At 34.4% G+C, this 22,259-nt stretch overlaps 1 protein-coding gene across 2 annotated transcripts in view; it reads right to left on the reverse strand.

The window, feature by feature from the left end:
* LOC126734753 (protein split ends-like) overlaps positions 1 to 22,259 on the reverse strand; it is an 80,836-nt gene that overhangs the window by 56,779 nt on the left and 1,798 nt on the right. Inside the window, exons 3-14 of one of the 2 annotated variants that reach the window (XM_050438465.1) lie at positions 20,462 to 20,720; positions 19,970 to 20,343; positions 19,822 to 19,916; positions 19,614 to 19,759; positions 19,367 to 19,559; positions 14,571 to 14,708; positions 14,391 to 14,515; positions 13,759 to 14,334; positions 8,378 to 8,550; positions 8,115 to 8,323; positions 3,679 to 3,775; positions 2,936 to 3,319 (exon numbers count right to left, since the gene is read on the reverse strand). In XM_050438465.1, the coding sequence (XP_050294422.1) occupies positions 2,936 to 3,319; positions 3,679 to 3,775; positions 8,115 to 8,323; positions 8,378 to 8,550; positions 13,759 to 14,334; positions 14,391 to 14,515; positions 14,571 to 14,708; positions 19,367 to 19,559; positions 19,614 to 19,759; positions 19,822 to 19,916; positions 19,970 to 20,343; positions 20,462 to 20,720 (2,769 nt within the window). Of the gene's footprint in view, positions 1 to 2,935; positions 3,320 to 3,678; positions 3,776 to 8,114; positions 8,324 to 8,377; positions 8,551 to 13,758; positions 14,335 to 14,390; positions 14,516 to 14,570; positions 14,709 to 19,366; positions 19,560 to 19,613; positions 19,760 to 19,821; positions 19,917 to 19,936; positions 20,344 to 20,461; positions 20,721 to 22,259 lie in introns of those variants that run through there. The other variant, XM_050438466.1, reaches the window with a different exon arrangement.

The following is a 22,259-nucleotide window of genomic DNA, read 5'->3' on the forward strand; positions in this document are numbered from 1 at the left end:
AATTCAATTTCACGGCAAAAGTGAAAAAAATCAATTACCTGAAAAAGATTTAACATTCCTTAAACAGGAGGCTTGAAATAAGGACTTCAATTGCCTAGAAAAAATAAAGGAGCAACTCGAAAAGTCGACAAAATTCTGTCAACTGTATAGAAATATTTAAGAAAAATTAACTGCCTGGAAAAGTCATAAAAATTACCGCAGTTAACTGGAAAAAAAATTAAAAGATTGCCTGTAAGAAATAAAATAATGTCTACATCTTCTAAAAAAAAACATAAAGAACTTATGGAAAAGGCGAAAAAAAGTGACGAACTGCCAAAAAAAAAAGAGAAATAACTTCAGTTGGCTGACAAATATAAGACAACAACTTCAACTGCCTAGAATAACTTAAAGACTAATTCAATTGGCTGAAAAAGCCGAAAAATTACTTCAATTACCTGAATAGAAAAAAATAATAAATGTGCACAAAAAATTGGACAAAATAGGGACTCTTTAAATTGCCTGAAAAATGCAAAAAAAAGTTCCACGGCCTTAAAAAAAACGAGAAATGACTTCAGTTACGTAATAGGATTAAGAAAACAACTTTAACTGCTTGGAAGAAATTAAACGCTGATTTAACTGCCTGGAAAAAACGGAAAAAATATTTCAATGGCTTGCGAAAAATGAAAAAAATTCCTCCAACATCTTGGAGAAAATAAGAGACTTATTTATAGAACATAAATAGTAATAATAGTATGGTGTAGAGCATTGGATGTACATATTTTATCCTTTGGAAAATTGTGGATACTAAAGATAATTGATAAAAAAACCTAAGCTTTACCCAACAAACTTAATGTACAAAGTGACAGAACTTTTAGATATCCTGGGTTATTCACGACCTCAGAGGCGTTCCAGAAGTATTTTTATGACATACAGGATGTTTCAAGGTGCAGAAACATATCAATATTTTTTTTTAAATAGAACGCCCCGTATATTATTTGATTTTTGAATTCTACATCGTAAATAAAGTTTACCCAGCCTAAACAATAAAGCTTTCGAAATATTTTGTGTTTTGTGCAAATACTGAGGCAATTTCAATAAAAAAAGTCAGATTCAGTATATATTACGGTAATTAACCAATTTACAAAATAAATAGAGTATATAAAATATTCAACAAAATAAGATTTTATATCGCAATAAAGCACTTGAAGTATTAGTACTATCATTAAATATCTAGCATAAATAACAGATAACAGGTAACATCAATAAAATGAAATAAAATATAAGGACAACAATGGCTTAAAACAGAGTAACTGCAATAGAAAAGAAGACACACTTTAAGCAAAGTCAAGATATAAAGTTATATTGCACTTAAGCAGATTTTAAAACTCGTTGAAGTGAACTCAGAAAAAAATTAAACAAATCTATACTGACACTATTTGAGTTAATCATCATTCTACCTATTGCATAGTTTTCACCATACAGTGTAAGATGTTGTTCAAGGTAGAATAATCTAGTCTGTCTGAGCACTGTAGTAGGAGAAACATTTAAATTAAGCTGACACAACAACTCAGGAGACTGTATTACATTGTTAAGAATCTTGTATGTTGTGACAATATCGCAGTTTTTACGTCGAGTCTCCAACTTTTCAATATTTAGCAATCTATACATTTCACTGTAATTAATATCAATACAAGGAATATTAAGCTTGTAAGCAATGAACTTTTTCTAGACACATTATATATTTAGCATAATAAGGTGACCATATACATGAATTCGACTCAAGTTGACTGCGAACCAATGAAAAATACAGAAGTTTGATGGAATCAATACTGCTGAAATCATGAGTGTGCCTCTTAATAAAACCCAACATTTTGTAAGCCTTATTACACAGGTTTTCAATATTTTTTGAAAAAGTTAGTCTGCAATCAAAAAAGACCCCAAGATCACGTATCTCTGATACCTTCTCAATAAGTGAACTCATTAGATGGTACTGATGAAATGGTGGACTAAAACTCCTGGTAAATTGAATATATTTGCATTTTTTAGCATTTAGGACCATTCTATTGTTCTTGCACCATAATTCAAATTTGTGAAGATCAGAACAAAGTTCATGATGTGCCAAGTTACTGTCTATAATTCTAAAAATCTTAACATCATCAGCAGAAAGCAACACATTACAATAATCAAAACAATGAACAACATCATTAATAAAAAGATTAAATAAAAAAAGGGGCAAGATGGGCATCCTGAGGGACCCCAGAAGTCACTGGACACGGACTAGAATAAAAGTTATTTATCTTTACAATCTGTGTTCTTCGAGACAGACATGACTTCAACCAAGCCAAAAGACAACCACCAATGCCATAGAGTGACAACTTCGCAACCAGGAGAGAATGATCAACCCTGTCATAGGGCCTTGGAAAAGCTGTTTGGTAAAGCAACAAATTAGTAGTAATGGACCTACCCCTGACAAACCCATGCTGCTTAGTTGAGATTATGTTTTTAAATTTCTCTGATAAAAAAATCTGTGACAAAACTTTCAAGAACCTTTGCAAAGTGACAAGCCAGAGAAACAGGACGATAGTTTTTCACATCATCCCTCTGACCTGTATTAGAAGATGTCCCGTTTCCAAGCCCTCAATGATGTCAGACACAATAAATCTTACCCCTTGTGCAGTAAATTTACCTGGCAAAAATCCCCACTGTCTTTCACTAAAAAATAAAAATTCGATATTCCTTAATAAACTTCTTAAAACTTATTTCAAATATTTTTGCAAAAAATGCGCTTGTAGTTATTAACATCTTGTTTGTTTTTCTTTATACAGGGATATAACTTTCTAAAGTTTTAATTGACTTGGAAATATACCAGCAGTTATAGAGCTACAAAACGATACTAATACGATAAACTTCCCAACAACCGTATTCAAGTCAATCGTTACTAGGGGATAATTATTACCTTCTTTTGTTCAAAAGGCCTCGGGGTACCCAACAAATCGAAATCGTCCAGGGCCATCATATACGACGGGGAATTACTCGCCGAACTGAAATCGCCGAATTTCGGGGTGTCATCGAGCCATTTATTGATATCCTTAAGGGTCTGTTCCGTAGCTAAACTGAGCGCCTCAAAATTCGACTGTTTGGCCGGTTTCGGTAGGGCCGGAGGCGGCTGACTCGCCTCCGACATCAACTTTTCTTTTTCCTTCTTTTTTGATGATGATTTTTTATCCGAATGCGAGGTTTGATTTAAGGGTTCTATTAAGTCGGATTGCTCGTGGCCATGGTGATGGTTCTTTTTTGGTTTCTGGCTGTTGTGACTGTTGTTGGTGTTCTTATCCTTGTGCTAAAAAGTACGATAAGTCAAATCAATGAACTGGGAATTGATTTAATAATGAACACTGTAATTTAAAATTAATAATCAATGAAATTTTTCGCAATATTCTAATAGACCCTTAGAATTGATGAAATAATTATCAGAAAGAACTCAAGGGTTCATAGCCTTGAAATCAATATTTTTTTAACAGAATCAAACTCAAAATCAAACCAAACAACGCGCAATTGTAAAGCAAATATTTAGCAATTGCTAAAGGCTAAATGATTTTTGTACTGAATTATTCTTTATTGTGATGAATCATAAGGGAACACTATTACACTCGATTCACTTCCCATTATATGGATTAGAGAGAAATAGCATTAACTTACATGCGTCTTGGTATGTTTGTCATCGCATTTCTTATTTTTGTCCTTGTTTTCCTTCAGGTGGTCGTCTATTTCGAAGTCATCCGGTGGTGTTTGTAACCTGGAATATGCCAAGGAAAAACGTTACATTTTACAGATTTTATAAACAAATAGAGAATATTTGGTGGTAACTTTTAAAAAACGGACTGGCCAAATTTATATGGGTGTGTGTGCATCTAAAAAAAGATGTTCTTCTTGATATTCTTAACAGTAGTTTCTTATTTTTTTCAGATATTTCAATTCATTTTTATTTCTCTCAAGCAGTTATACAGGGTGTTTCCTAACTATGGTACGAAACTATACAGGGTGAATCGTTAGGTCGTTTTATGAAAAAAAGTTCCTATGAACGTATGTCGGGAGTTGCTTTGTTTCTGAGATACAGGGCGATGAAGGTTTAAAAAAATAACGGTATTTTAAAAATACTATAACTATCCTTAAACCGATTTGGTTGAAATTTGTTGCAGTTATTTGAAGTTATAAGACGCTTATTTAGCTGTAACTAGATTGAAATTATTAGGTCCAGTGGCGTGTCAGTGGGCACCACATGGTTATTGTTGAGAAAAAAACAAGGCCAATAATTAATTGTTTTGCAGCTTTTTATTTATTTTTGTATTTAAGCAACTAAAAATACAACTTTTTCGTATCTTATCTTATTATCTTCATATCTGGCTTTGTTTTCGAGAAAAAAAATTTAAAGTATCTTTAACTCATTCTAAAAATTAGACGACAACATGAAATAAAAAAAATTTCGACCTTAAAGTACATGAGCAAAATGTCCACCCTCCAATGCACTTCATTTACTAAAGAAAAAAAAAACTAATATATTCTCTATTTTAACACATAAAAAGAGCCAGTGTGTGTGTGATACCCAAAAAGTTATCCTAGAAAAAAATCCTCCACTGCGTACAAGGCTTTTTCCAGAAAGTACGCCTTCAAAGCATTATGAAATCGAGGAAAAGAAGTAATTGATTTAATTTCCAAAGGCAAATGATTATGCATCTTTTTGGCTCTGTATAGAATAGAGCTTTTTACTAACTAGGACCGAGGAGTTTGCAGATAAAGATCATGCACTGCGTTGCGAGACAGCCTACTTGGCATTTCTGACTTATGTTGCGTACTAAGCAAATAGATTCCAATATGAATAAAGAGGGAAGAGTCAGTATCTTGTATTTTTTAAAGATTTCTTGACAGTCAGCTCTGCTATTAAGTCCAAGCAGATACCGAACTGCTCTCTTTTGGAGTTTAAAGATGCGCTCAAATTGAGTCACACCGCATGTGCCCCACAATGGAAGGGCGTAACGTAGATGTGACTCAAAAACGGCATAATAAACTGTTCTTGATGTTTGAAAACTCAATTCCCTGGAAACTGATCTTAAGGCAAAACATGCTGAACTCAATTTTTTATATAAGGCATCAATATGCAAGTCCCATTTTAGGGAGTAGTCAACATTAAGTCCCAAGAACTTCACAGATTCAACAACGTCCAAACTGGTGTTGTTAAGTACAAAGGGTTGAATAGTAGTTTTATATGATAAGACTTTAGTTTTTGAGACATTTAGGCACAGAAGATTAGAATCGCGCCACGATTTAATGGTAATTAAGTCATTAGAAATAGTAGCATGTAGGGCCCTAGCATCCGGATTGCTCCATGTAAAGCTAGTATCGTCAGCAAAAAGACAGATTTTAGTTTTAGATTTTATTTTAGACAGCCCAGGACTGAACCTTGAGGTACCCCACATTCTATTGGTTTGCAAGAAGACTTCGTCGTATCAACCTTTACAAGCTGATTTCTGTAATTGAGATACGATTTAAACCACTCAAGTTCCTCGGCGTTCCTCTGAACCCATAGTGATTCAATTTGTCAATTAGGATGTTATGGTTTACACAATCAAAAGCCTTGGAGAAATCACAAAAAATTGTTGCTGTTGAATGATTATTATTTATACTGGTGTAAACACTATTAAAGAGAGAAAACATAGCATCATTTGTGCACTTGTTACTCAAGAATCCAAATTGGTGAGGAGTAAGAATTTTATATTTAAACAGAAACGATAAGAGCCTTTTTTTAACCAATCGTTCAATGATCTTTGATAAAATGGGAAGGAGTGCGATTGGGCGATAGTTTGAAGCTTGTTGTTTATCTCCTCCCTTATGCAATGGAATAATTATTGCAGTCTTAAGGCAGGTAGGAAAGACTCCATTTTGGAATGACTTGTTAATTAAGTTTGTTAGATGGATTAAGGTGCAATTTGGCAGATTGGAAAACATTTTGAGAGTGAGCCCATCTGTACCAGATGATGATTTGTTTTTTATTTCATTAATTGTAGTTTGAAGCTCTGTTGATACAATGGGGGTAAAAAAGAAGCTGTGTAAATTTTCATTTGGAAGATATGAACGAGGATCATGAGAAGGTGTTATGGTAGCCATTAGATTTTTAGCTACATTAACAAAGTAGTGATTAAGGTCCTCAGGTGAAGTAGGGATAGTGCTAGATGAAGAAGTGTTATTTCTTAATTCATTTACAATAGACCATGTTTCTTTGGCAACATTACTTGATTCGATCATCCTTTTATTATAATAAATATCTTTTGCAGCTTTTATAGTCTTATGGTACATTTTTCTATAAAGCTTGACATAGTTATGAAAAAATACGATGTCTGTAAATTTTTTCACGTGTGATAATGAGCGCATGTTTTTTGCAGAAGCACGTAATCCTTTAGTGGTCCATGGCTTATGATGTGTGGTCCATGACTTATAATTTTGATAGGTCTAAGAGGAAACGACTTATCTGCAATACTTGATAAAGACTTTATAAAAGTAGAAAATTCACTATCTATATCGTCAGAAAGAAAATCCCAATCAGCCGTTTGGCATAAGTTCTTGAATTGTAAGAAATTATTTTTGCCAAAAACATGGCCTAATTTACGTAACGTGTTTTTGCCTTTAGAATTTATGGAAAATTTAGTTAGTGCAGCTTCATGATCAGAAAATCCGGAATTAAAAACCGAACAATCTACGAGTTCAGGAGCAAATGATGACACGACATAGTCGATGGTACTAGAACTATTTCTAGTTATTCTGGTAGGAAAGTTAATATGCATTACTATACCCATTGAGACGAAAATAGAGTGAAGAGATTCTTGAGCAGCACACACACTGAAAAAATCAATATTAAGATCGCCACACAAAATTAATTTACCTAACAAATCTAAACGATAACATATTTGTAGTACATCCACAAGCAACTATCAGGAATAAATAGGTCTTTACATACGTAGCGTTAAACAATTACTAACCGATTTTATGTGCTTCCAATATAGCAGGTTACATATATAGTTTTGCTCTGTACTTTAAACGAAAAGATGATAAAATATTTATATTTTAAAATGATTTACCCTTTTTTAGTGATAGCGCGTAATACGATATACTAAACCTTACTACGATAATTGCCAAGACACTATATGTAGTTGAAACCATTTATTCCAGGCAGTTCAAGTAATTTTTTTATTTACCTGAGAGGAAATTAAAGTAATTTTCTATTTTTACCAAGCAATTCAAAGAATTTCTTATGTTTTTCCAGGCAATTGAGGTCATTCTTGTATTCCTACACCTATTTCTTGGTTATAACCTGGGAGAAAAAAAGAATATCTTTAAGTTCTTGGAAGAAACGAATAAATGACTTCAAATGTCAGGAAACACTAAATAAGACTTCAACTGCCTGGAATATTATCCCAATTATCCGTTGTTCTATGCACTCTCAATGCCACTTCAAATTTTTAAGACAAATTTGGTTCCAACAAATCCTGAATCATTGTACAACTGATCCCTATGCCTTCTTCCTATGTAGAAATGCAACAGAACTTAAATCACATCAAATCAAATCGTTTATTTCCATCAACATCAGAACAATGTATAGAAATTGTCAATAAAAAACTACAATGCTAATAAAAATAGTATAAAAGTACAAGATATGAAAGGAAACAAATTTAACTAAATTTAGTCAATAAATCTACAGTTAAAGAACTCTGTCAACGAGTAAAAAGGACAGTCAGCTAACATGGTCCTAAGAGCTTAAAAGTTGGAAAAGTCTCTTTATTCTACATGGGAGATGATTAAAAATTTTGTAACTTTAATTTTGTAAAATCCTGTACCTGCGACAACCGGGTAAAAGGGATGTATAATTTATCTACATTTCGAGTTTTATAAAAATTAACATCTCCCTCCAGATCTCATGTGGTTGGAAAGATTTTTATGAACTCGACATGCGCTCTCCAAGATATAGATGTTAATTCTAGTTAGGATTTTTTCTTTTTTAAAAGTACCACGGTAAGTTTCTCTGAACAAAAGTCTAAATATCGTACGTACAATGCGCTTTTCATTTTGAACTTAAAACTACGTACCTGCTAATTTCACTTTTCGCCTTCAACTTCTCAATGGTTTCCCTCAATTTGTTGTGTTTATCTTTGGCCGGTTTAAGTGAAAACGCGAGCGGCGAATACGGCGGTACCTCCTGGTCCAATTTCTTGTCCGTAGGACCTTTGGCTTCCGGGGGGCTCAACGGAGGCTCGTCGTTAAACTCTTCCCAAGGGAATAGCGGCTTTTTCGCCTCCTAAAATTAGCATCTTTTCCAATTAAAGGAACATTTAATTAGCCAGATTTGTACCTTTAAAGTTTCTTTATTACAAGGGGGTTTTTCGTGGATTATTTCGGGTTCGGGGCTGGATGGGGGCGGGGTAGTTAAAACGCTCCTGACCGAACACGGACTCGGCGTTCGGCTAATTGAACTTTTGCTCGGACTCCTCTTTCTTGCAGGACTCGGTTTTTTCTTTTTTCGACCTAAAAGAGTTCGTAGGAGGTGTTTAATTTAACTTCTGTCACTGGCTACTCGAAAGCTTTTTAAAGAATTTTCATGATTCTTGTAAGAAAATGTGTGGAGGTTCCTGAGGACTAAGTCCATGTATAAAAGTTGTTTTTTTGGTAAAAAATTGAATATGTTACAGCCATTTCGGTTAAGTCATTGTTGATAGCATCTTTTCCCATAATAATTTAAGTTCTATCCCTGGCAATACATAAATAAATCACATTAGAACCATAGATATATAAAAAGGAGAGATAAAACTATTTACGTTTTCAAGCGATCCGAAACCATAATTTTCATTAAGCAATGATGCCATAGCTCCGCTGATTTACCAATTTCTACTAGCATGCGAGTCTCGCACGACTATTTATTTTCCATTTACAGAAAACAGTCCAACAATGCTGTACTCGTTATAATTTATTCATTCGTTCCTTTGCGGTGTTTCTCGCTTGCGGTTGATGAATTTATTTTCTTATTAGCGTTTTTCGTAGTTTTTAGTGATATTAAGAAATTTTTCATGGTTCGTCAATGTATGGTGTGTAAGAAAACGGATTATTCTTATCCATACCTAATATGTCGGAGGTAACTAAAAACGATTCCTTAACCATGGTATTTTCAATTATGGCGTGGGTCAGTGGCGTATACATTAAAGGTAAAATTTTACAAATAATAATTTTTTATTTCAATTTGTATGAAATACAGGAGAGGACACCTGGGACCTAGTCAGTGACATATTTGGTAACCACATCGTTCATGATAATATTATGCTTAATTTGCAATGAATAAAAGTAAGTAGTAACTTTTACTAATTAATTCAATTAGCAAAAGCTAAAGTTGTTAGCATTGTCTAAAAATGGTGGGAATAAAAGTAAGCAATTACTAAGAATATTAAGGAAAAGCTTACATTTTTGCAAGCTTGTTAGACCCTGGCTTACAATTTGGTAGAAATGGCTGCATTTATGAATATAAGATCTGTAAAATTTTTTCCCGAAAGAAATGAAAGTCGTGCCGAAGAATACCACGGTCTGTATAGATTTGGTGAAGAAAATGTTGAGCGGATAGCTAACCATTTTTTGGAGCTAAAAATGGAGACTAGAGGTGGTGCATTGAGTCCAAAAAAAATGCAAATATTTTTGCAATTTCTAAGTGATCCTGGATTTCAAATAAGGATCAGAAAAGAAGGAGTTAGAACAACAATATGTAAAACGATATCTCACGTTTTACCAAAAATAGTTGAAAAGGCAGGAATTTGGATGAAATTTCCTACAAAAAACTCGACTGAGCAGGCAATCAACGAATGGGTACAGTTGTATAGATTTCCCTGTGGTTTTGGTGCAATTGATTGCACTCATGTACCAATAATAACGCCATCGCTACACGGTGACAAGTATATCAACAGGAAAGGATGGTGTAGTATAAATGTGCAAGCAACTTGTGACGCAAAAGAAATTTTTACATCCGTAGATGTTCAATGGCCTGGCTCGGTGCACGACAGTCGTATTTTAAGTAGACCAAACATTTTTGGTATGATGAGAAGACGTCAACAGAACTATGGACTTATTTTAGGCGATAAAAGGTACGGCACAACACCATTGGATGATTTACCAAATAAAAACTTTAAGTAAATACTTAAAATATCTAGCTTTTGCTAGTAAGTAAAAGCAAAAAGTTATTCACTTCAACTTCAGCTAAATCTATCTAGTAAAAGCTAAAGCTTATACTTCATACTAAAAGCAAAAGCTAAGTTTTTATTCACACTGCCCATTGTGTATGTAAATATTATAAAATATAATAATGTATGTAAACCTTGAGTATGTTTTATTTCACACAATATCTCTCTAATACCAGAAAACTGAAAAACTCTGCAAGAAACTTTATTCCCTAGGTATTTTTAAAATATAATTACAAATTTTAATTATTGAATATTTTAATATCATACTTTTTTTTGTAACTTTTATATTATGTTTGGAAGCAACAAAGTAATATTCTTTTAACAAAGCAGCCTGTCTAAATAATTTATTTTTTTTTTTAACTAGTTCAGTTCTCTTTAAAACCAAGTTACGCCACTGGTCACGTAACACGTGACAGCGCTATGCTATTTATCTTCGTCCTTCTTATGATAGATATTGCAGCTTTTCTCTCTCCAATCTTTGAGCGTAAACAAATGAAATGTTATAACTCTGCTTTTTGTATATCTATGTTAAGACACTTTGCAGCCATATTCAAAAGCATGTTGAGGAATTTCTGTAGGAACGTGTAGCGAGATTACTGAGGACTAAATCCTTGTATAAAAGTGGTTTTTTGGGTCAAAAATTGAATAAGTTACAGGCATTTTGGTTGAGTTATACTTGTAGAAAAATGTAGCGAGATTCCTAAGGACTAAATCCATGTTTAATTTTTTTTTTTTAGGTAAAAACTTGAATAAGTTATAGAAATTTTGGCGAAGTTATACTTTAAGGCATCTTTTTTCGCAATAATTTAACTTCTATCCCTGGCAATTCATATACAATACTTAATATTAAGACTCAAAACCAAAGATTCTCGAAAACCAAAATCTAATTATAAACTTTTTTTTTGGTAACAAAATTTATAAGTTTTGGACAACACTCGATTTACAGCTAAAGTTTAGTGGTCACATATCAAATAATCTTAAAAAGTTGAATTGTGTTCTAAAAACCATGTACCCTCATCGACGTTACTTAGATCTGTAATAATATCTGTAATAATATAAAAACGTGAGCTATGTGACTCTCTTGTGTTGTCAAATTTTAATCATTGTGATGTGGTTTATGGACCTTGTCTAGATGGTCAAGACTCCTATAGAGTTCAAAAAATGCAAAACTCTAGTATTCGTTTTGTTTATGGTATTAATAGGTAAGGTCATGTATCACATAAGCTTAATGATCTTAAGTGGCTTAATATGTTTAATAGACGTAAGCTACATTCCTCCAGTGCAGTTTCGCAGTCCTCCCTACCTATACAACAAAAATACATTTCGGACAGACATTCACCACTTAAATTTAAGAAGTAAATCTTTAACTATTCCTAAACACAAAAATCAATTTTTCAAAAAATCATTCTCTTATAATATTTCTCATATCATTAATGCGCTATCACCCGATATAACTGATATTTCGAATTCCATTTATAGATTCAAAACAAAAGTAAGCCAAATCTTATTAGATAATCAGTAACATGCATATTAGAGCTAGAAGATTTATTTTTAATTTTTCTTGCTTATAAATTACGTAATTGAATGGCTAGTATTAGATATATTCTCCCGTATTTAATTGTTGTAATCTGTACCAAATCATCATTAGTTTAGTTTAATTTATTAGTTGTTAGTTTTATTTAAAAAGCAGTTTAGTCTAAAAGTTTTTTATGTTGTAGCTGTGTAGGTACAACAGAACCTGCATTTTCCATGCAGGAGTCTAATACGTTGGCTTTTATTTACCTCAATTATTAAACACACCTGTAAGTTTATATTCTATGTAATTTTCATGGTAAATAATACAGCTGTTGTGTTTAAACTCTACTTTTTCCACTTTTTTATTTTAGCAAAATTTTAGCCAGTTTTTCATAATCTACATAAAATAAATAATAATTATTATAATAATAATAACAACAAAGTGTGTACATGTTTTTGTTATGTTTAGTGTCAATGCATACCTACTATCGTATTTTTACGGTATGTGAATCACTTTTTTTTAGGAGATCAGATCGAAAGTCAATTTTTGCAGAAGATCAAGATACCATACTCCATTGTAAATAATGCTGTCTAGGCGATAACATGAACATAATAAAAATGAGTGACAAAAGTCACTTTCATTATTATCACTAATTTAGTAGTAATTAAATTAATTAATTGTCTCTAACTGTTTTAAAAAAAGTAAAACTGGTAAAAATTAATCGCTTTGGATTGGCGGAGCTTGCAGATATGCATCTTTCGTATAGAGAAGCCCGAGGAAATGCTTTGTTGGCACAGCGATTGTACAGACAGCGTTTTCCACATCGTGAATTGCCCGAACGCAGAATCAGCAAATGGTTTTGCCAAAAACACCGTGCACCGAGTATTACAAAGCCATCATCTTCATCCGTTTAAACTGCAAAAGGTTGAGCATCTTGTTCCTGGAGACGCTCCTCGTCGTCTTGGGTTCTGCGAATGGTTTCTTTGTCAAACAGAACAAAACGCTAATCCTCGCAATAACCACGAGTGAAGCGATCAAAACCCCAATGCTAAACACATCAGAGAGTATCAGTAGAAATTTCACATTAATGTTTGGGCAGGTATTCTTGGCGCCAGCTTATCACCCCAGCGCAACACCTATAACCAACAGAGAAGACCTAGTTGCTAGAGTTGTGACTGCGGACTTGGAGGATCCTTGTATGGATTTAATTTTTTTGCACGAAAACAGTGTGTCCGAGCGCAAAAATGCAAAGGCTGTGTTTTGTACGAGATAAACAAAACATTCAGAAAAAAAAATTTCTTCAAAAAAACAGTGGCGAATCTTTTTTTTTTATAAAAAATTTACGTACATGTGCTGCAAGTCCGTCCCTGGACAAGTTAAATTATCTGCAATTCCTCAAAAAGTTGTCTCATCACCTATCATTTAAAACCTAAAAAATCCATTTAAAACGCTTAAAGCGTTTTTAATACAGAGGGAAAAAAACGATTTTTTCGAAAAATTTCAACACCCTGTATTTTGGAAACGAGGCACTTCCGACCATCGATGTCCTATCTCAAACTACTTCTTTATAGCTCCTATATATGCTCTAGCATTTTTCACCATTTGAAAGGGGACACCCCGTATATCATATTTCTTATAAATCCAAATAGTAACCATATTATATTGCCACATCATTATTTTATATTTAACGTTTCAGCATTTTACCCGATTTAACCATTTTATATTGTTTTAAAAATCAATTATGAATTAACTCTGTGCTAGATTAGTCGTTTTCTATTTGAATAAAGTTTTTTTTAAAAACAAGTTTCTTGGCATCACTATATAATTTGTATTTAAGTTTTTTTACACAAAAAATCCAATAAATTACACCCATTTTACTACTCTTACAAACTAACTTCGATTCCTGGCAAATAATTTCGTATATGAAGAGTTCTTGTAGCTTCAAGAATCTACTGTCCTAAAACCAGATTTGTTTATATAAGAGAGATTAAAACTTACCTCTTTTTTTGGGCTTTTTTTCCTTAATCTTGTTCTTTTTCTTAGACTCTTGCTTGCTCTCCTCCTTCCTCGTTTTCTCTTGTTTCTTATGTTCTTTCTCGCCGTCCCCCTTTGAACGTTTGCCCTCTTTGTCGATCTTCTTCGCCTCCACTTTACTCGACTCCTCTTTCAACTTTTCCTTTTCACTTTTGCCGCTGTTCTTCTCAGATTTCTTTGATTCTTTTTCCGCCTTCTTGGGTTTCTCCTCCTTCTTAACTTCTTTCTCTGGTTTTTTCGAACGTTTCGATTTCGGCTCGTACACCTCCTCTTCACTGAATTCCTCGCTTTCCTCACTATGCGTCCGTTCCCTTTTCTTTCCTTGGGCTGCCAAAGCGGGTTTCCTACCTCTGTTCGAGGTTCTCGGAGGCGACTCCGATTTCTTCTTTTTCTGTTTTTGGCTCTTCACCTCCTCGACGACCTCCTCCAAGTGGAGGTTTTCCACGGCGATCTCCTCATCCGAAGAGGAAATTTCGTCCAGGTACTTCTCGGTTGCTTTCTCGAACACTTTCACTAGTACATCCACCATTTGAGTATACTCTGAAAATGTTAACTTTAGTTAGTTCATTATCGCACAGTTTATAATAATGTTTTACCATTTTCTGCCCCATTATAGAGTCTGCAATTGTTCACGATTAGCTGGAAATCCCCCTTGAACTTATCGAAGCTCTTGTAATATCCTTGGTCCAGTCGCTCTTCCATTTTGGTCAAATCCATTGGCCTACAAAGTTGGGTTTTATAACCTTAATTGGAGTCATAAAAAAATGAAAATTTACCGTCTAATAATGGAATAGTAATTGGGCGCGTATTCTTCTTCCACCGGGTCCACAAAAGGCCACGCGTCTTCGTGATTTTTCACGTAGTCGAGGATCTTGTGCATTCCCACCAAGAGATCCTCATCGGTTTGTTGAAATCTAAGAGATTTTTCAGATCAGAATCAATGATTTTTTTTGAGGATAATAACTAAGTATGAATTAAAACGTTTTTAAAGCAGTGGTTATTACTCTTTACAAGGAGGGTCAACACATAGAATTACAGTTTACTTTGGCCAATATTTTGGAATGGATTGTTAAGGTGAGAATGGTTTCATTCTTAAATATGCTTGGCCTATCAAGTTCTCCAGGCTGTAAATAGTGTTAAGATTTTACTTTTTTGTATATATCGTCCTCCTAGCTCTGATTTTGAAACTTTTAGTGAATACTTCGAGAAACTGTTAAAGCTTTTATATAAACCTAATATTTGAATGTGTTTTTGTGGTGATTTTATTTCCAGATGTAAAGAAGAAGTACATACTGTGAACGCATTTAGCTATATGGTCTTAAACAAGTTTTTTCTAAACCTTCTAGAACTCAGGGATTATCCTGTACCTTGATCGATAATATATTCACTAACACTGCACTGTTTTCAACTGAAACTGGTAAATTTACCAGATGGTTCAGTCATTTATATAGATCAAAAAGAGGATAGGCCCCAAAACAGATCCTTGAGGAACACCTATGGTTATCCCACTTTTTGCTGATGACACCCCACCAACACTTACCATCTGATCTCTATTGGCCAGATAGGAAGCGAGAAGTTTAACACTGTTGGGACTGAGTCCATATTTAGAAAGTTTTTGCAGCAATATGTTATGGGGAAAACAGTCGAATGCCTTGCTCAGATCGCAGAACAAGACACTGCCATATTGCAAGCTATTAAAAGCATTTAACAAGTAATCAACTAAGTCTAAAATGGCCATAGTGGTACTTTTACCCTTCCTGAAACTAAACTGGCTGGATGTAAAAAGATTGTTATCCTTAAAAAATATCACAAGTTGAGGAGCAATACATTTTTCAAAGATTTTTGAGATTATGGGCAGCAAGGAGATAGGACGGTAGTTCTCGGGCCTATCAGGATCACCCTTTTTAAAAATAGGTATTACCTTGGCTGATCCGAGCACACCTGGAAAAGTGTTCTCCCTGAAGCATTTGTTTATTAGTTTTGTTACTGGAGCTATGATAATGTTTTTAACAGACTTAATTAATTTGACATTTAGCCCATAGATGTCTTGACTAGTCTTATTTTTTAAGCCATCAATAATCTGTCTTACTTTTATGAATGATACAGGAGAGAAAGAGAACACATTCTCCAGCATACCCAGAACAGAGAAACTTTCGATTGGGTCACCCTGCGACAGTGGAATGTCTCTAACAGTATCATGAGTAATACGTGAAAAGAAATTATTAAAATCGTCAGCCGTTAAAGTACTTTCATGAGATTTTTTCGTTTTTAACGTACCTACACTACCATTAACAACTTGCCATACGGCCTTGTTGGATTTTACTGGATTCAACGGAATATCCTTTGTAAACGCATCGTCAAATGGACTAATAAAAAAGTAAAGTTGACCTTATTACAACATACCCAAAGTATATTGTTAAAAGATATCGCCGCCGTATTGGTTCCTTTGACACGGGCCGCTCTGACTACAGGAAATGACGAAAAATCTGTGCAAATTCAAACTTTGACTGCAAACAAAGACGAAATTGGGAATGAAATAGGACGAGATGGGTTCGAACAGATAGAATCAAGTGACATTCGGACGTTGCTTGAATCGCAAGATGAAGATTTGACTGAAACGGACTTAAAGGAAATGTTAAATTCGCAGCCTATTGAAGAAAAGACTTCATTAACAAGCACTGGAAACGTGACATTTAATTCAAAAAATCTTAGCGAAGGTTTAAGAATACCAAATGAACTTTTCAATGAACAATTTCATATATGAAGAATTCTTGTATCTCAAGAAGTTTTTAAGTTAGACCTAGATTTATAAGATAAGGACCTAAAGAAAGTAAAAGTTGGAAATTAGAAATTACGCTTGATGTAGAGAGATTGAGCTAAAACACTTCATTTCATTGACAATTATTCTACTGGGATTAAATTATTACTTGAATACTAGAGATTTTTCAGATCAGAATCAATTATTTGTTTTTAACCCCCTAAAACCTAACGAGGTTACTAAGAACGGATTAAAACGTTTATACTACGAGACGGAAATAATTGTCAGTGACTCATTGTTAGCATTAGGGCCGCCAAGACGTTTTAGGGGCGAGAGGAGTGGATTCCAGCGGCGGCATATGCATTTTTTAAAAATGAATATACCTACTATTTAGGTCCAGTTTAGGTAATTAATAGAACTTTTTTAAAAAATTAAAAATTTTGTTTCTAGTATAAGTAATTTTGCATAAAATATCCATGATATTTTGCTCAATTTAGCACTTGGGTTCTTATAAATTATCGGCCAATAATTGGAACACATACATGGCGGCTTTTTCTATTGCAAAAAATACTAATAGAAAAAAGACAAAATAAGAACTATAGTTTCTAAGGTTTATTAGTCTATAACAACTAATGTGAATGGGGAAGACAAGAGGCACTTTTAAAAATAAATTTAATCTACAGGGTGTTTTAAAATTGACTAAACAAGATATGACAAGATGATTTATTATTGACTGGACACAACCTATTATTTTTTAAATTTGTCATTCGCTATCTGAGGTTTCATAAGAATTTAAAGAAGAATTATTGTCAGTATCACTATCACTGTTTGTGGAACCAGGAGTTATAATAAGTGGTTCAACTTCAACTTGAATATCCAAATCCCACATTTTTTGTTCTTCCTTGATCACATGTCCGATGCACTTTTGCCAGTTAGTTGCTGTTACGCCACCAATAGCTTCGTTTAATAAAGCTTTTACGTCATTCAATTTAAACGTTTTATTTTTACTAGCAACTTTTATTTGTGCCCATATAAGTTCTATAGGGTTTAGTTCACAATGGTACGGCGGTAAACGCAATATTGTAACACCACGTTCTCGCGCCATTTCATCAACAACATATTTAATGTACTGGTTTTTGTGGATACGAATAATATAGAGCAATTGTACCTTGAGCATATCTTCGTCGAATCGTATGTCCCCTTTTGAGTTTAACCAGTCTTTTATGTCTCTTTTTCGCCAAGCAGTCGTTGGTATTTTTTCCACTCGCTGACTTATAAAGCGCATTATCTATGACGATAACTGAACCGGGGTCTACTCGCACCAATACCGAAGAAAACCACTTTTCAAAAAAACCTCTGCGTTCATATCTTCGTGGTAGTCGCTTGTTTTCTTTGATTCAAAAACGTTCAGACTACCTTCCAGAAATCCAGAATCACTACCTATATGTGTAATAATTAGGTGACGGCCCTTGCCAGAAGGAGCTTTCAAACCTGTGGAAAGCCCATCCAAAAAGGGTTGCCGCGAATTTGTGACATTTAAGTCCTGTCATACTTTTGCACGGGTGTGTCCTTCATTCAGCCATGTTTCATCGGTGTAATAAATTTGTCTTCCTTAGCGCCGATGTTTACGAATTTCTTTTAAATATTTCCTTCGCCACAATACGATTTCATTTTTTTCTATTAAAAAACTTTTGCGGTTCCTTTTTAAATATCGAAAATTCAACTCATGCAATGTTCGCTTTAAAACACCAAAAGATATTTTGGGTAAAGAATTATCAGCAGTAAGTTCTGTCTTAATTTTCTTTATTGTTGGTATCTCGTTCCTAAAGAAAAAACTGTGCACTTTCCGGCGAATGGCATATTTTACGTAATCATCTAGCACAAACTTTTTTCTGCCTCTTGTCTTGACAAATCTAGATTTCTAGTACGAACACTTTCATATACAGTTTTCACTAACTGATGTTCGTCAGAAGTCAAATATTTCCTTTTTGCTTTTTTAGCAGGCGGACCAGAACTTGACGAAACTTCGTATTCCATTTTATAAAAAAAATAATTTTACTTAAAATACCTATTAATTACAAATTACTCAAAATATTTATTAGAATAAACCCCCAAACGCGTCTATGGAATAATAGAGCAACAAATGCAGGTATGTTGGCTAGGCGTTGCCATTCTGCTAAAATTAAAGGCTGGTCGGATTGCTGCTCCATTAACCGCGATTATAGATTTACCGCGAGAGAAAAAGACAAGTAATAAACTTGGCACCGGCGCGCCGTGAAAAGTTTTACTAAGTACAATGTTCGACCAGATCAGAGAGGTCACACCATTAGAGTAAGTGACATTTTGCAAGCTATCAATAGATTTTGTATAGTGGGAATTAAACATTATTTTTAGCCACTCTAGTTGTGTTGCTTGTTGGTCGGTTGTGATGTCACTGACAAATATTTCCGTCTCATAGTATAGGTGAAAATATTGATGAATTTTGACAGCCCTTGCTGGACAGCTTTTCATTCATAAAACTTCAACTTTAATCAAAGTTAATTCATGTACTATTTTAGATATTTTTATGAGGTTTTTATTCAAAGTTGAAGCACTTCCCATTGAACAATTTCATATGTGAAGAATACTTGTAACTCAAGAAGTTTTTAAGTTAGACTTGGATTTACGGAACAAGGACCTAAAGGAGGCAAAAATTTGAATTTTAAAATAATCTTTAGCACATAGAGATTGAGCTAAAATTCTCCATTTAACTGATGATTTCTGGGATCCAATTAATTCTTTATAATGACAAAATATTCTTATATCTACACTTACACTTGTGATGTTTTAAGTTTCTTCTTATTGGTGGTAGGAGGTGGGTTGGCTTGTGGAAGTACAATTTGCCCATCAAAGGCGGATAGGGAATTGTTGGTTTGTCTCCCAACGCTTGGCTTAACTGGCGGTTTCGAGACTTCTTCAAGTTGTTTTTCTGATGCCCGGGTCTTTTTCCTCTTGGGCTGTGATACATCTATGAAACAAAAAAATGTAAAAACCTTCATAAGTTACCCGTAAAGCCGTATACCTTTTACGGATTCGTTTGAATCAGTGGACACTTTCCTTTGCTTGGTTCTGCCTCGTTTTTTCGCGACCATCTCATGCCGCGATTCCGATTCCTCTTCGTTAACTTCCTCTTTTAACCTTAAAGGTTTTTTATCAGTCAATTCTTTCCTGAAAAAAAAAACAGAACAATTTTATACATAAAAAATCACAAAAGTGATTAAAGTGAGTACTTGGAAAGTTCTTCTCTCTTCTTAACCGGTATGTCCTTATCAGGCTCTTCTTCTAGGACTTTACTTACTTCAGCGCTTTCGGGTAAGTCAGTATCCTATAAAACATTAAACTTACCAAGGAACTTATAAACTGTGCCAGGAATATTACCAATTTCCTTATCCTATCTGAAGTTCTTCTGGGTTGGTTTTCCAACAGACGCCTCCTCGCTTGTCTCTCCTTTTCTTTAAAAAGTCTGGGCAGTTCCGGTAAGAAATTCTTACTTAAAGTGTGGTAGAGAGCTCGCTCGTTTTTCACTGTCGAATTTTTGAATTTCTTGGTCAGCTGGAACCAGTCGTCCTCGGTAAAACAGATCACTTGCCAAATGGCTTTTTTCTTATTGTTCTTCTTCTGAAAATCTTCTCGATAGAGACGCGTACCGTAAAAGTACCAATAAGCGGAATCGTTTTGGTCGTACCCAAGCGGTTCCACCCTTAAACTATCTGCTTCAAGATTCTTTAGTTGATCTAGAACATCCTCTGCATCTATATTATAAAAATGGGAAGTAAAACCACATATATTGATCATTCTTTAGGCTTTCAGCAATTTTAGATTTAATGTATTGACTTATCTATAGTGTTATTATTGTTTAAGTGGTCGTACCTAATCGAAAATCACATAAAGCATGTAAAATATCAACTTTGGTCCTCAAAGGTAACAAGGTAAAGTCGCAGTCTGTATTAAAAGGGTTGTACCGGTCATGTTCCTGACATTTTTGCCTAAAAAGTCTCCTCAGAAACATCTGATAATTGAAGGTGGATATTTCATTGTTGGGCAGGCAGCCGCTCAATAGTCTTACTATCAGTTCTTGTAGCCAAGAGGTCTCCTCAGTACCGTCTGTTAGTAAGGCCTCCTCTAAATCCTAAAGGATTTATTTATTTATTTATTTATTTATTCATCAACGTATATAACATTTCAAGTACTTATTAATAATTAACAGTAGTCTTAAGTAAAACTATAATACTAATAAACAATACTGTACTAAACATAATCCAAAGAGTGGGAGTAGGGCACTATCCCAAGATAGTTGCCCTAGCTGACGACTTAAATTTATTTAAAGATGTACTGAAAAAATCAAGATCTTTTGCAAATCTATTCACTGTAGAAGCTATTCTATTTATAGGACTGTTTAGTAGATAGGATGTTCTGCAAAAGGGAATGTGGAGAAGCGCCTGACCTCATGTTGTGTAAGAAGATACATGCAAAGAGAAAAGGCACAGACATTCCGGACTTCTAACAATACCATTCAGAACCTTAAATGCAAAGCAAACATCAAAGAACTGCCTTCTACTTGATAAGGAGTTTATGCTCAGGTAGGACATGGTCTCTGAACAGGTAAGATCCAGGCCTGACTTCATAAGAGTATATCTGGCAAACCTGATAAACTTGTGCTGGATATTTTCAAGCCTCTCAATGTGAATCAGAAAATGAGGTGACCAAACAATATTGGAGAATTCGAGAAGAGATCTCACCAGGCAAATATATAGTGCCTTCAATGCTGACACATTAGTAAAGTCTTTGCAAGATCTTTTGATAAAACCAAGCAGTTTATTAGCTCTATTTACAGTATTTTCGAAGTGGTGGGAGAAAGTAAGACTCGGGTCCAGAAAGACACCCAAATCCTTGACTGAGTCAAGCTCCTTCAAGGGGATACCATCAATAACATATTGACAAGGAGGGGAGACCCTTAAACGAGTAAACCTCATAAACCCACATTTCTTAACATTCAATGACATTTCATTCGACTTACACCAGGAAAACACTCTGTTTATATCTCTCTGAAGCACCAACTGATCCTGAAAGGAGGAAATCCGCCGAAAAATTTTCAAATCATCAGCGAAGAGCAAAAACTCAGACTCCAGTAGGGAGCCGAGGTGATTGATAAAGAGACTGAATAACAATGGTCCCAAATGGGAGCCCTGAGGGACCCCTGAAGTTGTCAAAAATGGGTTGGACAAAAAACCACCAATTTTAACACGCTGCTCTCTATCCATCAGATAAGACTTGATCCAAAGTAAAAGAGATCCGCTGATGCCGAGATCTGAAATATGAGAGATAAGAATATTATGGTTGACCCTATCGAAGGCCTTACTAAAGTCCGTGTATATCGCATGTGTTTCATTACCGTCGGCAAAAGATTTAAAGATATAGTTGCTAAAAACAAACAAGTTTGTATCCACAGAACGACCTCTGGTGAATCCATGCTGCTGATCTCCAATTATTTCCTGAAATGTGCCAGATAGAACCACCTCTACACAGTGCTCGAACAGTTTAGGAATTGCAGAGAGGATACTAATGGGACGATAGTTAGTTATGTCACTCTTATTCCCAGATATATAAATAGGACATACATGAGATAGCTTCCAGTTCTCTGGAAAAGTTCCAGAAGTTAGGGACAAAT

Source organism: Anthonomus grandis, chromosome 4, assembly GCF_022605725.1.
Source record: "Anthonomus grandis grandis chromosome 4, icAntGran1.3, whole genome shotgun sequence".
NCBI classification, from domain to species: domain Eukaryota; kingdom Metazoa; phylum Arthropoda; class Insecta; order Coleoptera; family Curculionidae; genus Anthonomus; species Anthonomus grandis.